The 26,515-nt window shown below is 39.5% G+C and overlaps 1 protein-coding gene across 2 annotated transcripts in view; it reads right to left on the reverse strand.

Annotated features, from left to right (window-relative positions):
* LOC108874064 (astrotactin-2) overlaps window positions 1–26,515 on the reverse strand; it is a 242,057-nt gene that overhangs the window by 139,867 nt on the left and 75,675 nt on the right. For both annotated transcript variants that reach the window (XM_051072918.1, XM_018662442.2), the window contains exon 4: window positions 12,764–12,916. In XM_051072918.1, coding sequence (XP_050928875.1) covers window positions 12,764–12,916 — 153 coding nt within the window. The remainder of the gene's footprint in view (window positions 1–12,763; window positions 12,917–26,515) is intronic.

Here is a 26,515-nt window from a genome sequence, read left to right on the forward strand (position 1 = left end):
GTCTCGTCACAGTCACCTGTATTGACTTCTACATTTTGATAAAGCAAAGGCACCAGCTGTCACCATTAACACTCTCTCTAAAGGTTGACAACCGTGTGTTTTTCCTGCACAAAAACACATATGCTATAAAACAATACCCCACCTCATAGTGTTGTGCAGGATACAAAGTACAAATATGCAGACAAAAAGGAAGGTGTGATAGACTGTGGCATTTCAGTTAGTCACAGAAAAAGGCTGGATCCAGTTTTTACTGTGCTGTGACACTAAAAAACGTAGCATATGCCATTTTAATCCAAGACCAACAAAATAGGATAACTGAGAAGAAATATCAAATAAACAAAGACATACAAAGTACATAATAATATAACTAAATAAATTTATATATATATATTTAATTTGGAAGATCAACAAATAAGCAGATCAGAAGGTTGATATCAGTTGATGTATATTAACTAATTATAATAATAATGACTCACAGCATTATTTCTATCAATAAATCCTTCGGCATGCTTGTAATTTCACTTGCTGATTATTAATGTTTATTTATAAGTTGATTAAAGAAGAAATTAGCCCACAGGAGGAAGACAGCAAAAAGTTAGAGGGGGCACATAAATTACAATGAGACAAAAACAGAGAAAACTGCTATAAACAAAAGCTTTGCAGGCAAAAGGAGAATGAGATGTCACAATTAGGTGCTGAAGGAAGAAGGATGTGATAAAGTGTTGGGGATTAGGAGAGAAAGTAAGACAGACAGCGTGACTAGTGACTGCTGACAGTTATACAGGGGAAGAACACATTCATACATGAGTTAGAAATAACAAAATGTCCAAAGAGGAGAGAGGGGAGTAGACTGTTTTCCAATCTCTCCGTTAATGAGAATGATGAGAACAGTTATGGGAAAGCATGGGAGGTGAGGTGATGAGTTCAGTCTGAATGGTAAAAACTAATCACTTCCTGCATAGAAGGCACATCACACTCCACAGTATTGTGATATACTGTACTTTAAACCAACACAAAAACAGCTCAGACAAGAACATCTAATGGACCTAATCTGTTTCTGGAAATGATGTTGAAAGAGTGAAAAGCCTGACTGCTGACAGTGTAAGTAGTCAGTTGTGTATAGTCCAGGTAGTGAATCCAAAAAGACTCAGATCATGACCTTGACAAACTACTAGTATGTCTGATATTAAAGCATCAGAGAATTTCACTATTTCAGTAGCGCTAAAACCATTTGTCAGTTTGTAGATTAGTAGATCAACAGGGAAATTAACTCGCATCAATTCATGGTTTCTTTCTGTTCTATGATAGTAAACAGAACATCTAGACAATTTAGCAATTTACTAAGAAATAATCAACAGATTCATCAGCAATCTATATGGTTACTAGAGGCAGTCTTACATTATATTGAACTGGATGTGCTAAAACACACAGGTTTTTAATGTTACAGCAGATATTAATAAAGATGTAAAACACTGTGTTTCTCAGACATGTCTGACAAAATATTATTACAGCTGACTGCACAGAATGGTATAATTTGTTTGTTTTTCTCATTTATCATGGCTCATCCAAATGGGATGAGGCATCCGAGTCTCAGAAGCAGAATAATCCAAAAATGTTTCACACACATAAGGACAGGTGTTTTCTCCTGCAGTTAAAATAAAAAATTGGGTGGGTATACTAAATCAGTGGTTTTCTATTTTCTAGGGACACTAAACTTGTTTATTTTGCTCTGGCCACAGCTGATTGGCTGAAGCAGAGGTTGATCAGCAATTGCTGCCTTCAGGCTCTTGACTGGCAGAACATACCTGATCCAGCTAATCAGCTGTGAGCAGAGCAGGGAAAGATGGAAAAAGCATGTCTGTGAGCCATTGTACTAGTTCTACTACTACTTGTGTATGTGGCTGTAATAGCAAAAGTAGAATTGAAACCAGAACTACTGGTCAAGCTTGTGTTTGCAGATATGAAAACATTGATTCCAGCTGTCAGATCCTACCTGTATACTAAACAATGGGAATGATACAGTTATCCATCCATCCAGGATAAACTGATAAACGTACAGTAACTATATATAGTGGGTGAATTATACACTAGAGGTCTGTCTGGTTGGTAACTCTACAGGAGTGCCAGAGTGTATGGCAGTGCAAAGAAGGCTGAGATTAATAGTGTATGGATTGTGCAATAAATTATATATAAAGGTTAGCTACAGAACAGCGCCCATTGAGTTGAGTTGCCAGGACACACAGTCCTCCTCAAAAACAGATGTTGTGCTTGAACCCGCACTGCCCATTTGAAGGGCATCCTTATTATTATTCATAATGTATGCAGCACATCATGTGTATATTAATGTGCCTTCATGCATTCTGCTCATTGGACACACCTCGCTTTAACTGTGACAATTCCACCTGCCAAACAGTATTCATCCTTTTAGAAATGAAAAGGTTAAGTACAGCTTTTCCAGAATAACACTCATATAATTATACACACATGTGACTCATTAAAGGTGTATGAAGGTGTGACAGTTGTGAGAGGAAAGACCTTTCACAGGTCAGGGTGCATGTGTGGGAAGAAATGAGAGGAAAATAGCAAATAAAAGACAGTACTACAGCTGATTTTGCATTTGCCTATATATATATATGTGACAGGTGACTTGTGCACACGTTCATTAATATTGTATGTGCACATGTCCGTACTCTCATTTACTGTATGCATGTGCATGATTATGGAAGCTCTCGCGTCTCGAGTATGACCTCTGTGACTTCTGCGACTCTCTGAGCAAGACGAATTGCCTTGACTTACAGCCACAGCTAAATGTCAGCTCGTATGTGTATACTGTACAGCGTATGCACTTCTGTATGCAGACTCTCGTGCTGCATGTGTGCCTGAGTATGTACGTCTGTGACAATGTGTTTGTGTTTAAATTAAGCTGACAGCACCACCAGTCCCCACATGGCTCAGCAACTGGTAATCACATTAAGGCACAGCTGCATTCAGCAGTCAGACTTTCTGACACCAGCAAGCTAAATATTTTCAACACAAGTTCAATACCAACTGGCATCTACAGTCACACAAAAGTGAGAGTATGCAAATATACCATTTATAATGCACAAGGCAGCATCTGAGAGGCAGTGGGAGCAAATTTGAGAAGTTGTTTTCATTGAGTTGTATTTGCGAAAAATACATTAAAAATGTATGTGAGTATATGAATACAAGTTTGCAATTTTAGTGCATCCATTGAAATACAGATGTAAAATTTAGATCATGGTTACAATAGTTGTATAAATTCCAAACTTGCTATACATTATGTTAAAAAGATTTGAGAAACTGAGTTCTATTCTGGTGAAACTGGCAGCAAGCACAAACACAAGCACAAGCTGGAGGGGTCAGGTTCAGGGAGGAAGGCCTGAGGCATTCCATCCAGCCATGCTGCAACAAACAAAGGGATTCAATATTGTATACCAGGAAATCAGAGAGGAAATCCAGGAGGTAGAAAATGTGATTTGCTTTGTGCTTTCTGTCTGTCCCAGTCTGTCTGTTCTTTTTTTTTTTAAAGCAAAAACTGCATATTGGCACAGAATGCCCACAGGTATGTCACTGGTCTAGCTCTCGCTGCCTCTAACTGTCTCTCACTCATTTCTCTCTCATGCCTCAGACTCCCACTGCTCTGTTTGCTTTCCAAAATAATCTCAATCAATACTCTGTTACTCTGCACATTGTATTTTTAAAAGCTCTGCGCGCGCACACACACACACACAGTCCTGTTACACATAAACAACCTAGGCATACTGAAAAGTTATTACAGAGGGCATCACAATATAAGCCCCGCAGACAGATTTTACAACCTAAATTTATGGGTTGCTACCTGTTATACGGGAGAGAAAGGACTTGAAAAGGTGGGAGGCTTAACAAGGCGCCATTTGGCTCTTGCACTCAAGTGGGCTCTGTATTTGTGCACTCATCTCTATATTTTTTTATTGCGTCTCTCCTGCATCGAAAACATACCCGCCAATTTAGAGCTAATAAGCAAATGGTGAAGTGCAAGGAGAACACTCTGGGATTTTAGATATGCAATTGCGAAAAAAGGTGTGACAGGCTGTTAAGAGTAATTTCAGATGCAGTGGCCCATGGCACCCTGCTGAATGTTGTTTTCTCACCTCTTATCAACCAGCTTGTGCAGTGGTAAAGCCACCCAGGGTGGCACAGGATGGCAGCTGTCACCCAAAAAAGTGTTGCCTCACCACTGCAGCCATCCAAAATGGAATATTAAAAAAACAAAAAAAGACAGTCCTGTGCCTGGCTCCTTCTCTATACTCTTTTAATTAATCAGAAACAATTTTATGTTTTTCACATTGACATACTGTTATATTAAGTTAAGCTTTTGAGTCTAACAGCTTGTCAGTCACTGTAGAGACATTCAGTACACAGCAGGGCAGAGAAGAAAATACGTGCACAGTCTGGTGCTCTCAGCCAATAAGCTGGCTCTGCAGCACAACAGTGTTGAAAGAGGAGAAAACTGGACAGGTCATATATACAACTCCACGAGATGAGTCTTGATTTTACTATTTGTGAGCATGTGTATGACAACTGCAAAATTTTCTGGTCTTTAGGCTGTACTGTTACTTTGCCCCGTATTTCAGATGGTGGAGAAGGTAGTGGATCTCTCTTTAGGACAGTTTGGTACAGTCTGCCTCACAGGGAGTTAAAGAAAGGTCAGAGTAATGTAGCTCCAGTAATGGATAATTCATGCTGTGGCCTGATAAAATAAAATCTTAAAAGCAATCCTAAAATGAAAAAGCAACAACTGGAGGAGGGCTGCTATTAGAGTGGTACTGTCACTATATTAGGCAGCAGCTCTTTTGGTGACATTATAGATAATTTTTGAGTGATGTACAGACAAAGGTAATTCTAGTAACAAAGGTGAATCTAATAAACCTAAAAATGGAGTGTGAAAGACCTCCAGATAAATTGAGGAGGTCGGTGGTTGCAGGTTTTGTATTACACACAAGACACAAAAAATATGTAGAAACACAAATCTTTTAGCTTGGATGTAAAATACCAAAACTTGATGCCAATTATTTTGGACAAACAATGTGCATGTATTAGTTAAGGTCAGCTTGCTTCAACTTTTCATGCACGTAACGTGTCATCTTTTTTCCATTTGGTACAGCCCAAGCTAAATTATACATGAACTTTAATTTACTATAAACAATAATAATCTCTTTTATTCTCTCAAGAACACAATACCAATACATATAATAAAGAAAACGGTCACACACCCCAAAATCACCTGCCTCCTGAATAGTAATGCTACCTCTGTAAGCAGCATCAAAGAATATCCCCAGACTCTTTGTGTCAAAGTATCAAAGAGTGTGGTTAGGACTAAGAAACAGTATCAACAGATTATACTCAAAGGTGGGCTGTAAAGAATCAGTCCAAATTTGCCACCGGTAAATTTAACCACTTGAACCTGGACATGAGCAGCATGGACATGAGCAGCATCTAATAAAGGAGAGGCACTTACACGTACACTCAGAAACAGTTGGGTAAATATGTGTGTGTGGCAAGCAATGAAATGAAACTCAAAATGTACGTGCAGAAAATGATCGAAGTACACAAATGCACACACACACACACTCAAAAGAAGAAAATATATATAAATATCAGGAATGACCTAAAAGCTATGAGCACCAGAGGATCACTTCTCCAGCTGCTCCTGATGCTCCTCTCAGCCAGACAGGAGAAGCGTGGCTGGCTGTGGCATGGGGATAACCCCACATTGCATGGCTGTTTGCTCTACGCCCCTTCCATGTGTCAACACCGGCAGCATTCTCAACCTCTGCCACACTTCTCTGAATAAACTAATAAATATTGTTCCTCATCATTAACTGAGCAAAATTACTGCACTCTTCACTGAAGTTTGACCGTGTTGCCTGGGAAGACAGCTTAAGTACAACAGACTGCCTCTGTACACAGGCATCAAGCCATCACTTTAAGGAAAACTGGTGGGCTTGTGCACAGGCCAAGTGCGACTTAAGTGTACAACCCACTAAGCACCCACTTGTCCTCTTGTGTAGCCAGAAATCATTTGACAAAAGTCGTTGCAGGGATTTGATCTCAAGATATATGCTGTGGATTTCAATAATCAGACGGCTGGGGCAAACATCATGTCATTTTTGGAGCAGTGAAATGCTTCACAAAGCAGGATCAATGTTGGGGATTACAGAAATGCGAGCTATATTCTGGTGATAGGGGCTTTAATTAGATTTAAAAATACTGGAGAGGAAAATTGGACTTAGACGTATCATTAAGTTATGCATGTTGATGACAGTATTAGGACAAAGTCATTAGACTCTTTGTAACTTTAGGAAATTAGAGTGGGATGTGTGAGTCGACTGTGTTAAGTTAAGTGCAAGCTGTAGTTATTTAAGGTAAGATGGCCAATGAATTCTGTGGCAATTTCCTTAACTAGGAAAATTTTTGACATCCCAAAGCTAGCATCAGAACTGATTTATGACTAGTTTACTAGCATTCATTTAGGGTAAAAATGTAGGGGTAAAAGAGAAGCAGATTTAAAAGATGCTATATGTGAGTTTTCGCTATCGCTAGACGGCCAAAGTTAGCATTAAAAACTGTTAATTTACTTGTGAGTTGAGTCGAGTTTTCAAGACAAGAGGTTAGAATACATCTCTCATTATAGACTGAGGTTCACAATTGCAAAGTGGTATTACAAGATGGGAAAGGCCAGGGCTAGCTATTTAGCATGCTAAATTCAGTTGCAGAAAAGTAATAGAAACAGAAGCAAAACAGGAGTTGACAATAGCATAGCTTTCCACTGCTGGAGACAGCTCTTGGCGAGTAAAGAATGAAGTTTGATGCGGAACTTGCAACGTTTCTTCTAGACTGGGAAGCAAACAGCTGTTAATGCTAGCATTTCGCTTACATTTAATTTAAACTGTTAATTGGCCTCTTAGAAACAAACAACAAAAAGCATGTGGCAGCACAGAGCAGACACATCTGGGTACTGTGATGTAATGCAACTAACTATTATTAGCCATAACATTAGAGATGATCAATTAGAGATGGATTGACAGATAATTGTGTAATTCTGTCATTTTATCTGTATCTCACTAGGACTTTCATGCACAAAACACATACAAAAACAGAGTGATCACACACTGCTCACACTTGGCAGTAAATCAGCTGTATGGCCTGTTGTGTAGAGAAGCCCTTGGGCTGCAGACCCACAGCTGTAATCATTGTGTTTTGTCTGCAGTGAAGATTGAGGACTGCTGAAAGTGGAGCTGAACACAGAATGAATTCAAGCACCATGGAACACAAACACACACACTTGCTCTCTTCCTCCCTAACAAACAAACACATACACACACACACACACACACACTCACTCACTCCCTCTTTCTCTCTCTCTCTCTCCTTCCCTAACATACACACAAACCAGACAGCACAGAACTACTTTCATGTGCTACTTCAAAGCATCAATTAAACAGGAGAAAAGCTAGATAATAACCATAAGGTTATCCTCATCGTAATGAGCCAAAGTATTCGTTGTGACACATCAAAACACTACCACAGCTTCTAGCCAGCACATGGAAATGCACTAACACCACAGCAGGGACTAGCATGCACAGAGGTGCATGTAAATAAGAGAGCAAGTTAGTTTTTTTAAGGACAAATCTTATATTTGACAAAACCACAATGTGTTGTGAATTCCAAGTTTTTCTGGAACAGTGGCTACAGCTGAACAATGACGGTTAGAGACTGCAAGCCTAGTTTTACAAACAGAGGCATCAGCCTGTAGGGCTCTACATGGGCTTTTCAAAGAATATTACTGAGTGTGTATTTTTTATCTATCTCTGAAGGTAGAGCAGTTATACCAAAATGGTCACAAAATGGTAAACATCACAAACTAATAAACTGGTTTCTTACTACTGGACACTGTACATTTTTTTTTTCGATTGTCAAACCTGAAAAGTGGATATTTTTCTTCTGCAAATGGTTTCTGTTGGCAATTTTTGGGGAGAGAGAACATTTCTTTCTGCAAACACTAGACTCGACGGTGACTTGATAAAATGACACAAGCAAAAAAAAAAAAAAAACTCTTAATACCCACAGCAATCTTCAGTGTGTATCAATAGTGAGCATCAATATAGGAAGTTTTCTTTCCACTTAAGGCCATAAATGACTAATGCTCAGCACCTAGCACCAAACATAATGTGTGGGAGAGCAACGCTACAACAAAGACCTTCAGACTTTCTGGTGTAGTCTTAATGTTCATTATAGGCCTGGGGAGAGAGGGAAGTACATCTCTTGACAGTCAACATGAGCTGCTGTTGCCAACATCCAGAAGTTGATGGGGGTAATATGTTTAGATTCACAGTCATATCAAAGCACTTAATGAGGAAGCAAAGACATACAAAAATATAGAATGAACTGCTACCCCTGACCACCCACTTAAGAGGAAAGGGGGATAGCCAACAGCAGCTCACAGCATGAAAATTCCAGATCATTAAGACCACTGTTCATAGAGCTGGAAAAAGGCATATCCAGGGGCTTGTAGTGGTACAAATGAAAGTGCTTCTGTGTGCATATCATTGTAATGGTGTACTCCAAATGGTACAAAAACATAAAAAACCAACCTCTTTCCCCACTTGACATGACTTGGGGAAATTGCTGACATGTACACTTTGATAGCAGGACTCAACGACTTCTCCTGGGCGCAAAAGAGATCACCGATTGGGCAGTTCAGTCGGTTAACTCCTCTTTCCTCACACCAACTCTGCTGAAAACTGAGCAGGCTTGATTCTGTGGCCCAGCGCTGGCACCATGCCTATTGTGCTATCACAGTGTGGTAATGCTGCCAGTGCAGTGGTCCCCATCAGTGACCCCTACCGTCCTGGCCAATGCTGTAAACAACAGCACTGTCATGTGGCTGAGAGTTAACAGAATAACTGGCCCTATTGATGATTATCTAGCTCTTCTACCAAAGTATCATGAAATGTAAATCTGTCATTGACAATTGGTCCGGTTTCATGGGCTGCCATAGGACTGCAGTAAATTAAATTATGCATGTTGATAGCAATAAATCTGGCTAGCTTCCTGATCATGTTGTTTAAAACATCTCCCAGATAAGGTCCTAAGAGCAGCTGCCAAGACAGAAATAGAGGGAAGTGAAGGTAGTGACTGTAACTAGAATATCTGTGCATGAGCCAAAATTTTCTGAGAGCCCAGGTATAAGACAGTGCTGGAGGAAAAGAAACTAGGGCAATATATGCTGACAGGGAAGTCAGGACTATTTGCACAAAGCAAAAATTTCAAAATGCAGGCTTGTGGACACCAGTAGAAGAGAAGATGAACAGCTGCAGGGTTTAGCTGAGCAGACAAAACTACTACTGTAGTTTTCCAGCTGAGTAGATGTGCAGACGTGTTGTCCTCATAATGTAAATGTGAATCAAGTTAATTAAGGTACTTTAGTTTGTAAACTATGGGCAGTTTTACTTGACAACCAGGCACTAGTGTGTTTCTGTACTGCTCCTTTATTTGTTCTTGTTCCCACTCCTCCACAGATTTGGGGAAAAGCTCCAATCCAGACAGCCCCTAGGCTCACTGATTGGCCATTAGTGGCGTGTTTTCTCCCCCATCTCTCAGGCTTCAAGGGAAAAAAATGTGCATTTTCTGAAAATTGTTGTGTGTGCTGCTGGATGCTGACCCCCTACGCATCATATCCTCACAATACCTACTGTTCCTCCTCCCACTCAGATGTCGAGGACAATAGCTTTCCTCTTGTACAGACCAGCCCGCTGTCTGTGTTCTCCATATTGGCATATTACCTCCTTGTTACTTTGCGACGCATATCAGCAACATGGAATGAAGAGGACTGAGTGTCATTACTCAATACTCCAGTAATTTGGTTGTGGTAATTTAGTGCTCCCCTTTAGCCAGGCAGGCAGGAGGTGATTTGCTTGGACCTTCATAGCCTTCATATCCCCAAAGGATAAGACAATACTCCCCCATAGAATTACAATGCAGAAATAACATTATGTAAAATTAATGTAACACTGTAAGACATGGCTGGAAAGACAAGAAGATTATTTGAAATTGCTCATTTCTGTTTTTACAGTGTCATTCAAAAGACAGAAATATTAAGCTCAGGTAAAGAAACATTTAATTTGATGTAAACCATTTGCAAGTAAGAAAGATTAGTCACTTTTTGAAATATGTCTGAAAATAGGTAAGACTTCTCTGTCTTTACTGTGATCACTCCCTGCGTTTTTATGTCATGTATGTCAGTGACATTAATTCCAGCAGCTAGGCCTAAGCACTTCCTGTCACTTCTTGTAAACTACACAGATGATGTTTTCCACTCTGCCTGTCCGGGTCGCTTGGTTAGACCAGCATGACATGGATCCCTGTCACACACGGTATTACTGGGCCACACTGTCTATAACGTAGCCCACAGCTCAATTTGTGATGGCATACTTGACACTGCCAAAGTTATTTTTTGGTTACAATAAGGAGGAAATGCTTGCAGGCATTTGCAGCTGAACCTGAGCCTAATCTACTTCTTACTTCTTGAAAGGGAGAATGCGATTGCTAGCATAAAAATGTCTAGCAGGCTGAGCAGTATGAAATAGAAAAGCATCTGCCCAATCACAATGCACTTCACTCTTCACTTCACTTCTCAAGGAATTTGGCAATGCATTCATTTCACTTACACTTACAAGCTTCTGGGTCTGACCAATTAACTTCCCCCTTTAACCTCACTCCAGCTAATAGAGTTTCCTCTTCAGTTTAAATGTTTGTCCAATTATCATGTTTGTAGTATTGGCCTACGCTTTTGCACCAAGGACAAATTTTCACCCCTAATTACAGACCTTCAAAGGAAAGCCTTTTAATATTGACCTCAGAGAGGATATCTCTCAGCAGTGCCCTTCACAGAGTTTTGAGGAGCTTGACCTGCACAGATTTTTTGAGGCATCATTTACTCAAAAGGCTGACACAAAATACCTTTTAATACCTCAGAGTTAAATTGTCAGTGGCAAGAAAGAAAAGCACAAACCAGTCTGAAGTGTTCTAGAGAACCAAGAATAAAAACACTCTGAAGTGCAGGCTGTGACTGGAAAGATTAATAATCCCTACGTAAGTAAGTATGCATAACATGTACAATTGCTCAGTGTTGTATTCTGCATATACAGTACTGTGGATGGCAGTGATCAAAAGGATATTAAGTAGTTCTGTCAAGGGTAGGTGAACTCATCTTGGTTAATGTCTCATCATCAATGTTAATTTCTTACTGGTCATAATGGTACAACCAGTGGCACAGACTGCATTTTTTTTAATAATATGTCTGATTGGAAATTATTAGAGATGCTCCTGGTAATGAGCTGAATTTACTGCTGTGGCAAAGGCTGGTGTCACCGCTGTGTCACATCTCAAAAGTGCACCAAGCATAGTTCCACACAAGTGTGAAACTGTGCTCCCAATTGATATTTAATGAAACAGAAAGTCAACAGAGTAAGCTGACAGCAATTAGAATGAAATATGTAAACACTAAATTTCAAAGGTTAAAACTATACAGAGGGGCCTCTTTTTATAAGTGCTATGACAAAGAGTAATTGTTCTTTTCTAAATAAATTAAATTAGTCTCTTGAAGATATTTTTGATTTTAAGTGATGCTTTAACTGTTTATTTGCCTTAGGAAGATAAATGCAACCTTCTGTAAGTTAGACACAGGGGTATGTGTCTCTATGCAAGGTATGAACTTGAGTGATGAATATATAAATAGACAGATGTTCACCAAGTCACTTCACACTGTATTCCTCACACGCATAAAACCCTAACTTATATCTGGTGTCTGTATGAGTTTCATACTTGAAGGACATTAATTGTGAAATGGACTATGAAACATTGTCATCAAAGCAATTTGGCAGTGCTCCCGGGCGAAGTGGTGACTCAGTGGTTGATACAGTTAGCCAGAGATCATAGATTCAAATCTTTGTAAGGATTTTTTTTTTGCTTTGTTTGTATGTGTTAGTTTCTTCCCTTATTAGATAAAACAAACATGTAATTTACCCATATATTTGTACTATCTGTCATACTGGTGTAGAGGCATTAAAATGAATGGGCACCAAACAAGTCCTCCAACCCTAAATGACCAAATACATAGGTTGTTTGTCTCTGCCTTCAGATACGACCCATAAGAGCATATCAGCAGTAGGCGCATTGGACCGTCATCGTCATGGTAACAACAACCATGCTGTTAAGAATATGGAATGGTCATGATCTGGTCAGGTGTAGGCACAAAAACAACTTGGTTAGGTTTAAGACCAGCTTGTGGTTTGGATTACAATAAATACTCCCTTAGAGGACTTTTGTTGTCATGGTTACAATAATAAACACACAGTTATAGGTCATAAAACAGTCATGGATAAAAGAAACAATGCTGACTACTTTTTGAAATTGGAAATACACAGAAAAACCATTATTACACTCCCATGTGTAATAATTGTTAATGACTGCAAGGGTGTTGGAGGGTGGAAAGAAAATGCACATCTAAATTAACACATCACACAAGACTGAGTGGAAACAGCTCAAACATATAATCACATATCCCCGCTCGAAAAACAGCATAGTGAGCACTGTCCTTTCTAAACAGTGAAGTGAAAGAGAACATACAAATATTATAAATAACCTTTCTTAGAAGGTCTGCAACAAAACTGCTAACTTTTTGAATTACTTTTTGTCCTACCTCTGGTGTGGCTGGGGACCCTCCGGCGGCCTGTTGATGAGCTGTGCATGACATGCTGGTAGTGAGACATGTCTGTTGGCGTGTTGGGAACACGGAAACTGTCCTGGAACCTCTGCATCAAATCCTCTACCGACTCTGTGTTTGGGTCGATGGCTGAGAAAAAGAGATGCAAAGTGAAAGTGGCAGGCATGTCATGAGGCCTTAAAGTGAAAGCCATCTTGCAAAGAATGACAGACACTCAAAATATAGCAAAAATACATACACAGAGCAAATATATAAAGTCATAAACCCAAAATAGCTTGGTTTATTTTTTCTATTTTTAGGAAAGATGAGATATTACAATATGATATTCCTCATGAGCCACTAGGCTGTCCCATTTAGACACTGTAAAAATGCAGCACCATGTTTTTCCTTTTATTCTATTTTTTTCCTGGCCTTTAAATGATTCCATCAATTCAATATTGCCTCATCTCTACAGGGATCCTGCCAGCGCTTCCTCTGATGGCTCAGTCTCACTCTTCCTGATGAATGACTCCAAAACAACTGGCGGTGGGGAAAGAAGGGAGAGTAGACAGAGGGGTTTGCTTCCCTTTCTTTACAGTTCGAAAATTACAAAAGGAAAGGACAGGAAATTCCTCTGACCTGTCTAGATATGTTCTGGCCCATTTATGCCAGCAAAAAGACTAATTATGAGGAGATATCATCCCCTTATTGTGTCTGACACACACAAAAAGTTTATAATGTGGATATTTAAAAGAGATAATGATATCCAACTACATATGTATCTATAGTCTCCGTCTCTCTCCGACCTTTAGTCTCCATGCAAACAGAAATTATTTTTCTGTATGTAGGCTACAGTATCATATATTTCCAAATAGTCTGCACTGAAAGAACAGGGTTGGACAACTGTGGCCCAAAACAAACAACAACAACACAGAAGAAGTGTGAAAATAGCCATCTCCAAAAGACGGGGCCATCCATCACCCCAACCACTACTACCCCCACCTATCATCAACATCTTTTGATGTGTCAGTCTGGCTCTGAGGTGTGCTCTTTCCATGAATAATGGTGAAGGGTTGCTCCCAGCGGATGCTCATCATGCATGCCAATAAGCATGCAAGAGCAGAGGAAGAGGGTGATGACGAGGAGCAGGGTGAGAGTCAAGCAGCAGAAGAATGATTGATTTTGATGTTAAAAATGTAAACCAACAATAACAGCAGAGGTGTTGCTTCAATCCGAACATTATGCTTACAGTAATGCACATTTGCTTGCATTTATTTGTGGTAAACTCAGCTCACTCTATAATGATCAGCGTTCTGTCAAAAAGAGAAAAGCTCAGTATTTCTACAGTAACAAGCTCCCTAAACAGACAGAACAGATGCGGCCAAGTGACCATGATCTCATTTGGGGGACAGATGTCCTCCAGTTAGGGGCAGACCAGTAGCTCACCTGGTAGAGCACCTACCACCTATCACCTTTCTCTCTCCTGTCTTTCCTGTCTATCTCCACTGTTGCTATCAATAAAGGTAAAACTTCTCAAAAATAAATAATAAATAAAAATGTCCTCCAGTTGAAGGTATCTTTGCTTTTTAAGGTTAGCAAGGTTTTAGGTTTAACGATTTACAAGAATAACAAAAAACCCTGAAGTTGCTTGGTCCCTGAATGTACCTTCAATAATAGAAGAAATTCCAACTGTGTTTCATGAAACTATCAAATCCCAAGAGAGAGCTTCATTAAAGAGTGGGCTTTGAGCCAAACAGCAGACCTTTGCTTTCCACTTTGTAACAGGTAAGAATTAGTTTTAGATGTATAAATCACAATTATATAAAAAATGTATATTAAAAAAACATACCGTAGCTTCCCTGTTGTGCTATCTTTGCTTGATACTGTAAGCAGTTCTAATGATTTTTGTTAAGTGAGTCATCCATATATCCTCTAATGTTAGAAAAACAACAGCAGAGCTATAACACTAATGGCAATGATGCAACACATGCACAATTAACCCACAATTAGTGGGGAACCAAACACATGATATATATGCCTTTTGCTTACTGTTAACATACAGCTGTTTAACATTTTGAGAGTACTGTATCCACTATGGGCTGCTGACTATGAACCCTGCCAATTGCCAGAGGTGTTATATCAAACCATCGACTCATACATGATTGAAGAGTGAGTCAGAAAGTGTGACAATGTTTGACTTTTTCAAGGTATTCAGATGGTATTCAGACTTCCTCATAGCCAGAGGGCTGGATATCTTTCTAGACATATTTCCATTATAACAGTGTGTTACAGTTTTGAATCCTTCTGTTATCACTATCTAAACTGATGAACTAAGATGCCCAGAAGGCAGTCAAAATGCTAAATGGGAGTTGAGCACACTTAAGCAGTTGAACCACATGGTCTATTAAGCAAGCAAGTACAGTATCAACTCTGTGGAAAGCATTATAGCCAAAAATGAATTGTACAGTATGTAGCGCACTGAAAATGGCAGTAGCTTAGGATGATAGCTAATTGCTGCAAGTCTGAGCAAGTGTCAAGAGCGTCCATATGAAATGGTTACATATATGAGTATGGGTCGTCCTGAATAACAGTTAGTTGCTGACATGCGCATTCACCTAGTACTATATCAGCTACAATCTGATTTAGGTATAACCCAGTTATTACCAACTTAAATGTTTCCAGTTTAATTACTTGTTGGAGTTCTTGCTAATATGAGTCACAGATATTAAACTTCCAGTTTCCTAGCAACAGAATTCTGGTGAAATAGTCTATAACATTTGTTTATGAAAAATAAGAACTTCTAGATATTTGCATTTAATATTGTAAGTCATATAATGTTTCTAGGCAAAATGAATAAAGTAATTTACTTTGTATTAATGTACTTTGTGTACTTGTATGTCTAACTGCTGCTGCTGCTGATATGCTTAAATACTGCTGCTAAAATTCACTGAGAGCCTCAAGGTATCAATCCCTCACCACCTCAGTCTTTCAGTCACACGTTGCTCAATTTAGGATACTGCTACTAACTGCTGCTTCTAGCTGCTTTTGCCAGTAACTGCTATACCAGTAGCCTTTATTGCAAATTACAAAAATTATTCAAGCTAACAGACGACAGATAAAGTTACTATAGACCAACATGTAATTTGTTCTTCTACTATGTTTTCATATGTGCAGGTAGGTATAGCAATGAACACCAGTGTAATGTAACTTTTTACCTATATCCTCTGCCCAGCCTAATGGGACAGGACATTCTCATCGGACAGGGAAATTGTTTTGAGCTTTGCCGTCATACTCAAGTATTATAAAAGATAACAAAAATGTTTCTGACTTTTTTTCCCTGACCACACACTGGCTTTGATGCCAAAGCAGCTACTGTAGCTGTTGCTTCTGGCAATGTTGTTGTAAACTAAAGTGCATGTACACCGACTCTTGGCTGTGAGTGGGATCTGCCTCGCTTTTCTTCCTGTTACTGCCACATAGGAACTCTTTTGAACACATGACACAGAAACTAAAACAGAGTTCCCTACATTTTCTGGCAAAGGATCTGGACAGGATTTCCCATTCTCACTGTTTTCTTCAAGTCCAACTCAGTTTTTCACACCAGTGTAGGAGTAGATGTGCAGCATGGTGCACTGTCATGAAAAGAAGGTGGCTCTCTCTTAATTGAATAATGCAAACTCTTTTACACACATCAATGGACACAGACTACTGTATTTGTCACTATTGTTTGTGTAAGTCTAATATAAAAGTGTTGATATGGTTCACTGTAAACATTCCATCAGATGTGTTAAACAGTGCAGACAAATAGGGTAACGAAATGGACACATTTTAAGTGATTTTCAAATATAAGCTGAACATTTATAAAAGGCCGGCACAGTATGCACATCATTCCAGTAATGCTGGAGATATTACCTAAATAGAGTGACAGAAATGCTCCATTTAGTTCATGTAACAAATACTAACAGTACACCCTGCCATCCAAAGGACATATAGTTACAGCCAGAGTGCTGGGTTGTTAGTCCCGAGCTGTACCAGAAAATAATCCCAGATATGTTGATCCATGAATGCATTTTGTCCACTGACTGTGGTGCTGTACAAAGTAGTTTGGCACTATAGTACCTTTAAAAGTAGGAAAAATCAAGGATTTTACACTGGGAGCCAGGAAACCTTTCTCTTATAAAAAAAAAAAAAAAAAAAAGCCCTCTCTCCTCATCTACTGATGTGCATCAATGTAGTGTGAATATCCTTGGAAAAAAATTAGGACTATAGTGAAGTTGTTTTTTTTTCCTTTATGCATATCACAATCCTTTAGTCTAAGTCTTTCAGTCTTTTAAGTCCTACACTACATTTTAAACAGCAAATGAATCATGTGATGGCCTTATGCACATTCAGCCTTATCACATTCAACAGACCACCACATTTAGTTTCATTGTGTTTAAAATGTTAATGGGCCTCCACTCCACCTGTAACATCAATACACCAGGCTGAAACAGTAACCTTGAACTGAAAGTGTGTGGAAAACTAAGGTACTCAAAAACAGATGAGTGAGCTCCATTCTCTGTAGGCATTTATGGCACTTCTAGGCTTATTCAGGAACTTGGGGTTAGCAAACAAACAAGGAGGACTGGGCGCCTGGCACTTACACTTTGACCTGCCGTGAGTGAGTGGAGTCTGTGACAGCATGTTTGAGGTTAACTGCTTGCATATATTTTTCATGGCCTCCTGGAACTCTCTTTATCTGTCTTTCTTTGTTCCATTTCGAGGAAAGAATAGATGCTGGGCCAGACACAAGCGCTTAGAGCCTCCTTGAAACAAATGTAATTTGTCTGTAAAGCTTTGTCACGACCTTTTTTGCTCAGGTTTGTTGTGTTTTTTTAATCTTTGTCTTGCCCACTAACACACACATATCTCTTATATCTCAGCCGCCTCAAAATACTACAGCATTGTGATGGGAATGTGTTTTCATCATTAAGTGTGCTTAATCCTGTAAAATGGACAGAAGTTCCTTGGTTAATATTCAAATATGCAGAGCAATCATTTGACTTGATTACTCACAAGATAGCCATCAATGTTATCACAGATCCAGCAGACTTCACAGTCAGTACAAGATATTCGAAGACATGTATCTCTGCATTAATCATGGTTAAAAGACAAAAAATATGTGTATATTTTTTGGCTGTACTCTACCTCCTGTAGATCTCTTACTACTTTGCTGCTATTCCCCATTTCTCACTTGTGTCAGAAGCAGCTACCAAGATATTTTATTCTGACATTTGTTTTTCCCTAGATCCTAAGTCCACACTGGCTTCTCATTTTGAGTTCAATGTCAGCCAAAGCTCTGGTGCCTTTATTTTCTCCTTTTCATCGCTCTTATCTGCAGTTAGTCCCTTATCGCTGCTGAGTGTTTGTTAACAGTGTCTCATAAGCAGTGGATGTCAACAGCAGGCTGTCTCAGTCAACCTATTCCTGGTGGTCTCACAGTGCCCAGTATGAGAAGATAACCCTAGTCAGTTTTCTGGTTTTGTTCAGCTGCATTCTTGTGCTTCTTCATATGTTCATGCAGGCTGTATATGTATATGCATGTGTTTGTTTGTTTTGTAACACATTTCTTCACTTCAACCCTGCTTTTAATTCCTACTTTCACGGAGTATACTGGGATTCTAGAATCAAATTTCATGTTTTTGTGGACTTTGCGATGAGCCTGAATACGGCTGTCAAATTAAATGATTCTAAGTGTAAACAGTGCTGGGGGGAAAAATGGCAATGAAGATAATTATATACTGTGTATACTTTCACATTCAATGTCAAGCCCATGGAACAGTGAATATCTGACTCTAAGTGTCCACTCCAAACATAATGTATCTGCTTTACCCTCCTCCTTCTTTCTGCATCTCTCATTCTCTGGCCTCCCCTGGGACCTCATTAGTGTGCAATGCACTCATATAGTCCCAGAGAGGTAAAATATGTTGCAATTTGCTTTTTGATGGTTTGATGGACGTGTACTCAGTGTCCTTATTAAGGGCCCATCAAGGTGACAAGGAAGCATCACTAGTCAGGCAAAACACAAAAAGGGTTAACATTAACAAGCTACTCACTGCTAGAATAGTTATCTGGTGTGTTTTTCTTCCTCTATATTTTTGTTTTTATATAGGGAATAAGTTATTATAGATATGCAAACATGCTCCAGTAGGTTAGTTATATGTATGCTAAGAATTTAGTGACATTTCTTAAGATGGCCAAATCCTCTCAATACTCAATGACTAATCCCAATTAGAGTTTTGTCACATATGACTGCCAAAGTAATAACGTCTGGTAAATAACTGCAGGGTACACATGTCTGCATGAACTGAAGAGCTGCCTAACTCGAAATGACTTTTCCACTGCTCCATTACTGAGGTAAATCCAGTTAATAAAACAGAATCTAATAATAGTGTAGTCAACCTCTATCTCTTTAATTATTTGTGTATCCTAAAGTGCTGACATTAATCCCTCCTGTAAGCTTGTGGCAAGAGGTCCTTCCAATTTTGACATCATCTTTTTAGTTTGATTGGTGAATATTTATTTAATAATGACAGGAGGAAAAAGCAGACAAGAACAAGATAAATGTAGGTGGCATAATATAGCCTAAACTGTCATGCTAAACTTAGGAGTTGGCAATTGATTGATTTACCAGAAATATTGTGAAATTAGTTTTCTAGTAGAAGAGCTTCTACTGACAATAACAACAATAATAACAGACTTATGTACAAATTTATTTCCCTGGTAAATCACTATTTTGCAGAAGCAGAGATTTCTAAAAATACTCCTGGATCCCACAACAAAATCTGATATAATGATGCCTGTATCTGAGGCCTATACCTTCACAGAAAATGATACCCAGCAGTAGGAAGGGCAGCAGTTGATCTGTCAGCAAAAAAGAAAAAAAAAAATACACTGAAGGACTGGCTACTCTAAAAAAGCCAAATGAACAAGACTAGGCCGGCTTTCACCAAATCGCTGATACAGCCTATGGGAATTACTGTCTGTCAGAAACTGAAACCTTTGACCATGACTCTCTGTCCATAAATAGTGCTTGACCCTTATTTCTCTTAGGCTCAAGAAGATATTTCCTCTCTGGTGAAAGTCAGTGAAACATTTTCAGGCTCTTCAACAATGCCCTGTGCCCTGAGGCAGGTGGTGGTACAGCTTGCAATGCAGCTTGGAAGATGGATGACAGTACTTTGATTTCACATATATGGTACCTTTAGTAGCAGACAATGTAGAATCCATTCCATATCATGCCAGTTTTTATGCTTAGCTGCCTGTTTTAAAGAGCTGGGTATTGAGCTAGAGGCTGTAAATGTTGCATATACACTTAAACTGACCTTTTCATTCAGCCATACGTGTGTCACCGATTTACATGGTGATTCCATCAGAATTCAGTCTGAATTCTCCAGTGAAACAACAACACTTGTTGTTTCTTCAACTACGTAAACCCTTATTGACTTTGTTGATCTACTGACATTTCATTTCATTTGACCAATGGCAGGTCAAATGTTTCTTATTCCATACAATATCTCAACGTCTACATAATGAATTTTATTTTGTGTACTCTTGCTTGATTTCCAAATGTCTCCCTCTGAATTAATTGTAATAACCTTGATCATCGCTGCTGCGTCAAACTCTTCACTAGTCTAATTTATTTAATACTTTGGTTTATGACCAAAAAATCTGACAAACTAATTTAGTAAATTGTAAACAATAACAAGATTTGAGAAAAATGAATTATTGCCTAGCCCTAGCTGAAATGACAAATGTTCACCCAAAATGGAAACAAATGCTGTGACTTCACTTACGCACCTACTGCCAATTTAACCCTCTTCCACATGCATGTTTTAGCAGCTGGGAGTCAGTTATGGACTTCTCCTATTCTTAGCCATCGCGCTTGGTGGCCCAGCAGCATTCATATTCAGAGAGGCAGATGTAGCCACAAGGGAAATGATGGGAACATTTCTGTAGATCTTTGGACCCTACAAACCCCTGCTGTTTTAATTTGGAGAAAATCTGCAGGAGGAAAAGAAACTGCGAGCCCAAGAAATTAAATTCCAGCAGATTTCTATTTTTTATTACATTTCCTTTTATTACTCACTTTCTCTCTGAATTTTTTGCCTGTACTGCCAACAAATGCCAACATACCGGTACACACGCGCACACACATACACACTCACATGCACTCTATTCACATCCCCATTCCCTTGTTTTCTCTCTTTCCCTTCACGGCTTGGGGAGCAAATGAGTGCAGAAGAGATCAATCGAGAGGAAATGGGGGTTCACCACAGCTCTGATTCCCTCTGTGATTTATTAAATTTGCCATTGTTCCAATAGGAGCAGTCCAGTCTGGCTTTCTGGGAAAGCTTTGACAGCACTGCTTCTGGAAGTGTGACAGGTACATGAGAAGAGAGTAAGAGGTTAGACAGATACAAAGAAAAAGACACAAGTGTCTGAGAAAACAAGGGATCCGGACATGAGTGGAGAGCGGCTGAGAGAGAAAGAGATAGACCCTGATAAGTGCGAGGAAGAGAGGGATAGACAATGGATGCTAAGGGGGGTTTGAAGGAAAGAGAAAGGAGATGATAATAAGAATGAGATGCAGATAAGAAAGTCAAAGAGCAGGGGGTAACGGGACATAAGCTGAAAATATGAAAAGAAGATGGGGAAATAATAACAAGGAGAAGAAAGTGATCACAGAAGGAAAAAAGCATGGTCATAGCACACAATTCACTCCACTGTAGAAGAAATGACTATACACTGGCAGTTGAAGATAGTGAAGATGGAGGATACTCCACAATGGGAGATATTGCAAGTCTCACTATTTCTTTTTTCTAATACCAAGGATAGCACGGCATTTTTGTCCTGTGGTGACTGACAAGACAGGACAAAATGAAAATATATTGACAACTGAAAACACTATTAGACATCTAGAGGACAAAGAAAACACCAAGAAAAGACATAAACTCCTCACTCTGCCCTTCCTCCCCCTCTCTTCTTTGGAGGATTTGAACATTTACTGTCTCGTGTGTTGTCATTCCCAGCCACTGGAAAGCATGTAATATCCCATCTTTAGTCAGACACTTTTCCTTTTCTGCTAGCTTTTGCCTCTACTTGTATATTTTAAGGCCTCGGCTGTTTGCAGAGGAACAAGAATAAAGTGCTATCTATAGCACGGCTCTTGCCATGGGCCAGAATAAAATATGGATGTGTCTCCCCAAGCTGCACCACCTGAACATCGTGGGCCAAGCTCTGACCTCCAACTGCTCCAGACAGGCTGACACTTCTGAGTGATGATCACAAACAAGCCTGCGTCTTGAGATTTAAGAGCAAGATCCAACATATAAGCATAGTTTAAATACATTTATCTGATATGACACTGTGCAAGACAGTGACTCAGAAATGCACAGGTGAATTATTCTGTGTGTAAATTTTTAATAAGTAACAATGCAGCAGTGACGTGTAGCCTATTCCTGGCAGGAAACACCTGGAAACACCCACTGCAAAGCCTGTAGGCAATATTCTTCTCAAGGAGACTGTGGAAGGTAGAGCGGTAGTTGGAGGTGGAAAGTAAATGGTGATAACTTTCAGGCAATCTCTTTAAAAGTGTCTTTTCCACAATGGAAATAAAGGAAAAAAGTAGCAGAAGATGTGATGCACAAGACACGGTTCCTTATCAAGATCTCTTAAATACATATGAATTATGTGGTTTTGCCTGTGGTCCAGTACAATATTGAAAGGTTCAGGGAGCAAAGATGACATATAGAATCAAATGCATGCACAGACACTATCTCTCGCACATATGCATACCTTTGAAATATGCTGGGCAACAGAGAGAAATGCAGATAAAAACAGAAAGAAGTTTGATCTTTCACAGTGTTCTCCTTTGACTACCAATCGACCTCCTCCCAGGATTCATATCATAGGCCATGTTTCAAGACTTATCTTAGAAAAACAAGACAGAAAAAAATGTCTCAGTAAGGTATTTAGAAATCAAAACAACCCTGCAACCTGACAAAAAGAAAGAACCTCTGACACTGAACCTGGGCGCCATTTCTTATGCATGTTGGTGAAGGTTTTGAGTAGCTGTTGCTGATGCTGTGACATGTTAGTTTGGCAAGGCATCTACCCCACCTTCTGCTTGTCCTGGAAAGGGCCGAGCCATTGTGCCAACATTCTTCTTATGCCAGACACTGACAAAAGTACCAAGTTTGATCACTGGGCTCCAAGTCTATGCCTACTTCCAGGTTTTCTACAGCTTTACTGATGACCTGCACCAAGGATGGTGCTTTGTAGCCTTTGTTAAGATATGAAAGAGTGTGAAAAATCATCATACTCTTTGGTGAGTCACCCTCCTCACACATCTCACACGGCTCGCCCAGAGAGCCACTGACCAAAATGGGCTCACCACAAAAACCCCAGCTGAGTTCTGGGGAACCACTCTTGGTAAGCAACAAACAGAAATGGCAGGAATTTATCCATTTTCTTTTCCACTTCTGAAACTATTTATTTCAATATTCTAATGGAAAGCTCTACCAGTCAATCAGTCTGTGGTAAGAAATGATTTTCTCTTTTGATCCCTGCTTTGGAGTGTGTGCATGTCATAAAAATGGGGCTCTGGTCAGTAAGGATATTCTGTCTATAACTGACTGAAAACCCAGAGTATGACTGCAGCTAATTGCTCAGCTGTTACCTCTCTCAAAGTCTAGGCTTCCACATACCTAGGAGGGTAGTGATTTGGGTCAAATCACTGTACTTCTGCTCCTGGACTGTAACCTCCTCCTCTGGTCTCTTGTCTCTCTCCCTGTGCAGCAGCGTGAAACATCTCGGGCAAGGTGACCCAACTGGACTCGGCAGACAAGTGGGGTTGATTACTGACTAAGAGCCTCCTCCTCCACAGAACCTTCAGTGGTATCTTCCTCTGTTCTGTCTGCTGGGGTTTTGTGGGAGACATCCTTTGATTTCTCTTAACTTATGACACCGCATGTCAAGTCTGCAACCAACTGTTAGAGGGCAAAGCATATCTCAGGGACACTGTTTTTATCAGAAATTCCAACTGCATATTGTATTTTATCTGTAGATGCTGTTAGAGCCAAACTGTCCAAATAAATTATCATTGGGATTGGATTGTATCTTAACTAGGATATAGGATCTTTCACATTAAAAAAAAAAAAAAAAAATCCCCACATCACATTACCATCAACTTTGGATATGTGTAATTACTCTATGATTGTGATTTTCTTTTCCTATTATTAATGGCACTTTATGACACTTTGAAGTTTTATACAGTGATTGCGCAGCGTGACACTGATGAATATCTTCATGGCAAAACTATATCAAACTTTTGACAGACTCCAAAGACAACAGTAAATATTAAGAATTATTTCCAGATCTTGCCACAGTGTCTCTGAGAAATTTCCGGCACATGTAGGAGCGGAAATGAAGCAGAAAAGACATTATGCAAATATAATTACGATAGGGTGCCAATTTATCACACCCCAAGATAATTCATCACACCCAGAAACAATCCAGTTAATTTAATACGCTGCAAGCAACAGTATTTTTTCCTACAATTGCATATTGACCGAAGGCAGACTGGAGGAGGACCGCGGCAGTTCTGGATTCCTCTCCTGAACAAAGCAGAAAATGGGAGGTTATTCATTTGAATGGTGGCTCAAACACCCCATGTTTTACACTAAATTTAAAAGCGCAAGTACTACATCGGCTTGTCTACAGTAGTCGATTTCAGCTGTAGTCGCTGTCAAGAGCGGGTGTCTTCTGAAGCTGCTGCATGCCAAGATTAAGTGAAACATCTGTAAGGTGCTCATACGGTACACTTCTACCTGTAACATTTAGATTAGCTTGTGTATGAATGAAGCAGTGTGTCTGGTGGCCCTGCAGATTTATGATGAGATACCCTGATATCTGTTCTAAAGTCATAATTTGTGGGTTAATGGATCATTGTTTTTACATCTGAATTTAGCTTTTACTTGACTCCATTTTAGTAAAAGACAACCTTGATATCAACTACAAATACAGTGGTCATTGTTTGATCTCCATTCCCCCTGTTTTAGTTATGCCAAGCATGATGTTGTGGTGCCAATTAGTCTATTTTTATTAGACTTTCTTTTAGTTTTTTCTGATTTCCTCCCTGAAGTCACTGCATTCTTTGAACTAAATTCATGATCAAACACACTGTCTATGTGAACAGTTTGAATAAGCAGCATAATCACTTTAATGAACTAAGAGTCTTTAAAATACTGGGAGCACAGAAGCATTGAGGAGTATATTGACCATTACATGTGGGTGAGCAGGCCAAACCACATTTCAAAACAGCCTCATAAAGATGGCTCATGAGTTGGTATGCAATCGACCCAAATATTGATCTGGCGTGGCCTTGGTGCTTACAAGCCTATTTCTACAGGCATGTCTTGTTTTCCTCTATATGCCTCTGACAAAGGCCTCAGAGGATCACATTAATAAAGCTTCATTTTACTGGGCTACTATACCTGGACTTACTGGATGCTAGTCCCCTCCCCCCGAATTCACATCTTTTCAGCTTTAAATGATCTCATCAACAGCTGTAGTGTGCATGGAGGGGTTTGCTCATTTTGTGCTCCTTTGAAACTTCCTGACAAACACAATGCGCTAGAGATTGCAGAAGCTATGATTGATGAAACTGACACTGGCTCAGTGCACACTGGAGCGGGCAAGAAAGACTAGAATCTCAAGACGTATTGCCTTAAAAAAAATGCCAGTTCAGCTCACATTTATTGTCTTAGCTTATCTCCAAACATACAGCCCACATGCTGGATCATGGTCATACATTGATATTTGAGCACACTCGTACATATGCTACATATGTGCATCTTTAAATCATCTTATTCATCTTACCTTAATTGCCCTCACTGACAACACGCAGCTTTACTGCTTTCCATGTAAAGGGCAAAAGAAAGAATGGGAAGTCTTTGTAATTAACTCCCATCTATTTATCATGGGGAAGGATGACAAGCCTGATTCAGAATTAATCAAAACATTACCCTGAGCTAGCTTGAGTGTGCCAAGCTGGCAGCTATTTCTCATCAATGATGTCACATTAGCGATCTGAAGCTTGACACTGGATTATTACTCTCCCGTCTAAAGTTCAATTAAAGCTCAGTAAACACTTGATAAGCTTGGTAATGACAGTGGTCTTGTGGATGATGAAACAATAGTTTTTTTTTCTCTGGATGCTGCTTAATTTCTCTTGTGAGTAAACCTCCCATAATGACAGAATTCGGGCACACACTGTGGAGATCATTAACACTGTAAACCTAAAATAGCCTGACATTTGTGGCCAGGGTTTCCCCCACGGTTATGACTACAAAATGCACAGAGCCAGGTAATCGGGTGATTCATCCCTGCCATGACCTTACTCTCCCCAAGGGCACTGATTAAGGCAAAGATAAAAAAGAAAGGGATTACCACTGACTGGCTGAATCATTTCCCTGGTTTACAAGGTTTATATACTGAATTTCAGAAAAGTTATATTACTTGCTCAATTGTTCCTTCCCCTGTGCTTCAGTTGTTGAAAAATGAGGAAAAAGAAACAAACAATATGCAGATTCACAGTAGTTCTAGGAGTCTGGAGGGAAATGTGTGCTTTTTGTTCAGCTTGTAGGGAGTGGCTCCAAGGGGCAGAGGGGTGGGGGGGATGTTAAAAATCTGCTGTAATAGCTTGGG

Source organism: Lates calcarifer, linkage group LG9 (assembly GCF_001640805.2).
Source record: "Lates calcarifer isolate ASB-BC8 linkage group LG9, TLL_Latcal_v3, whole genome shotgun sequence".
NCBI lineage: Eukaryota > Metazoa > Chordata > Actinopteri > Centropomidae > Lates > Lates calcarifer.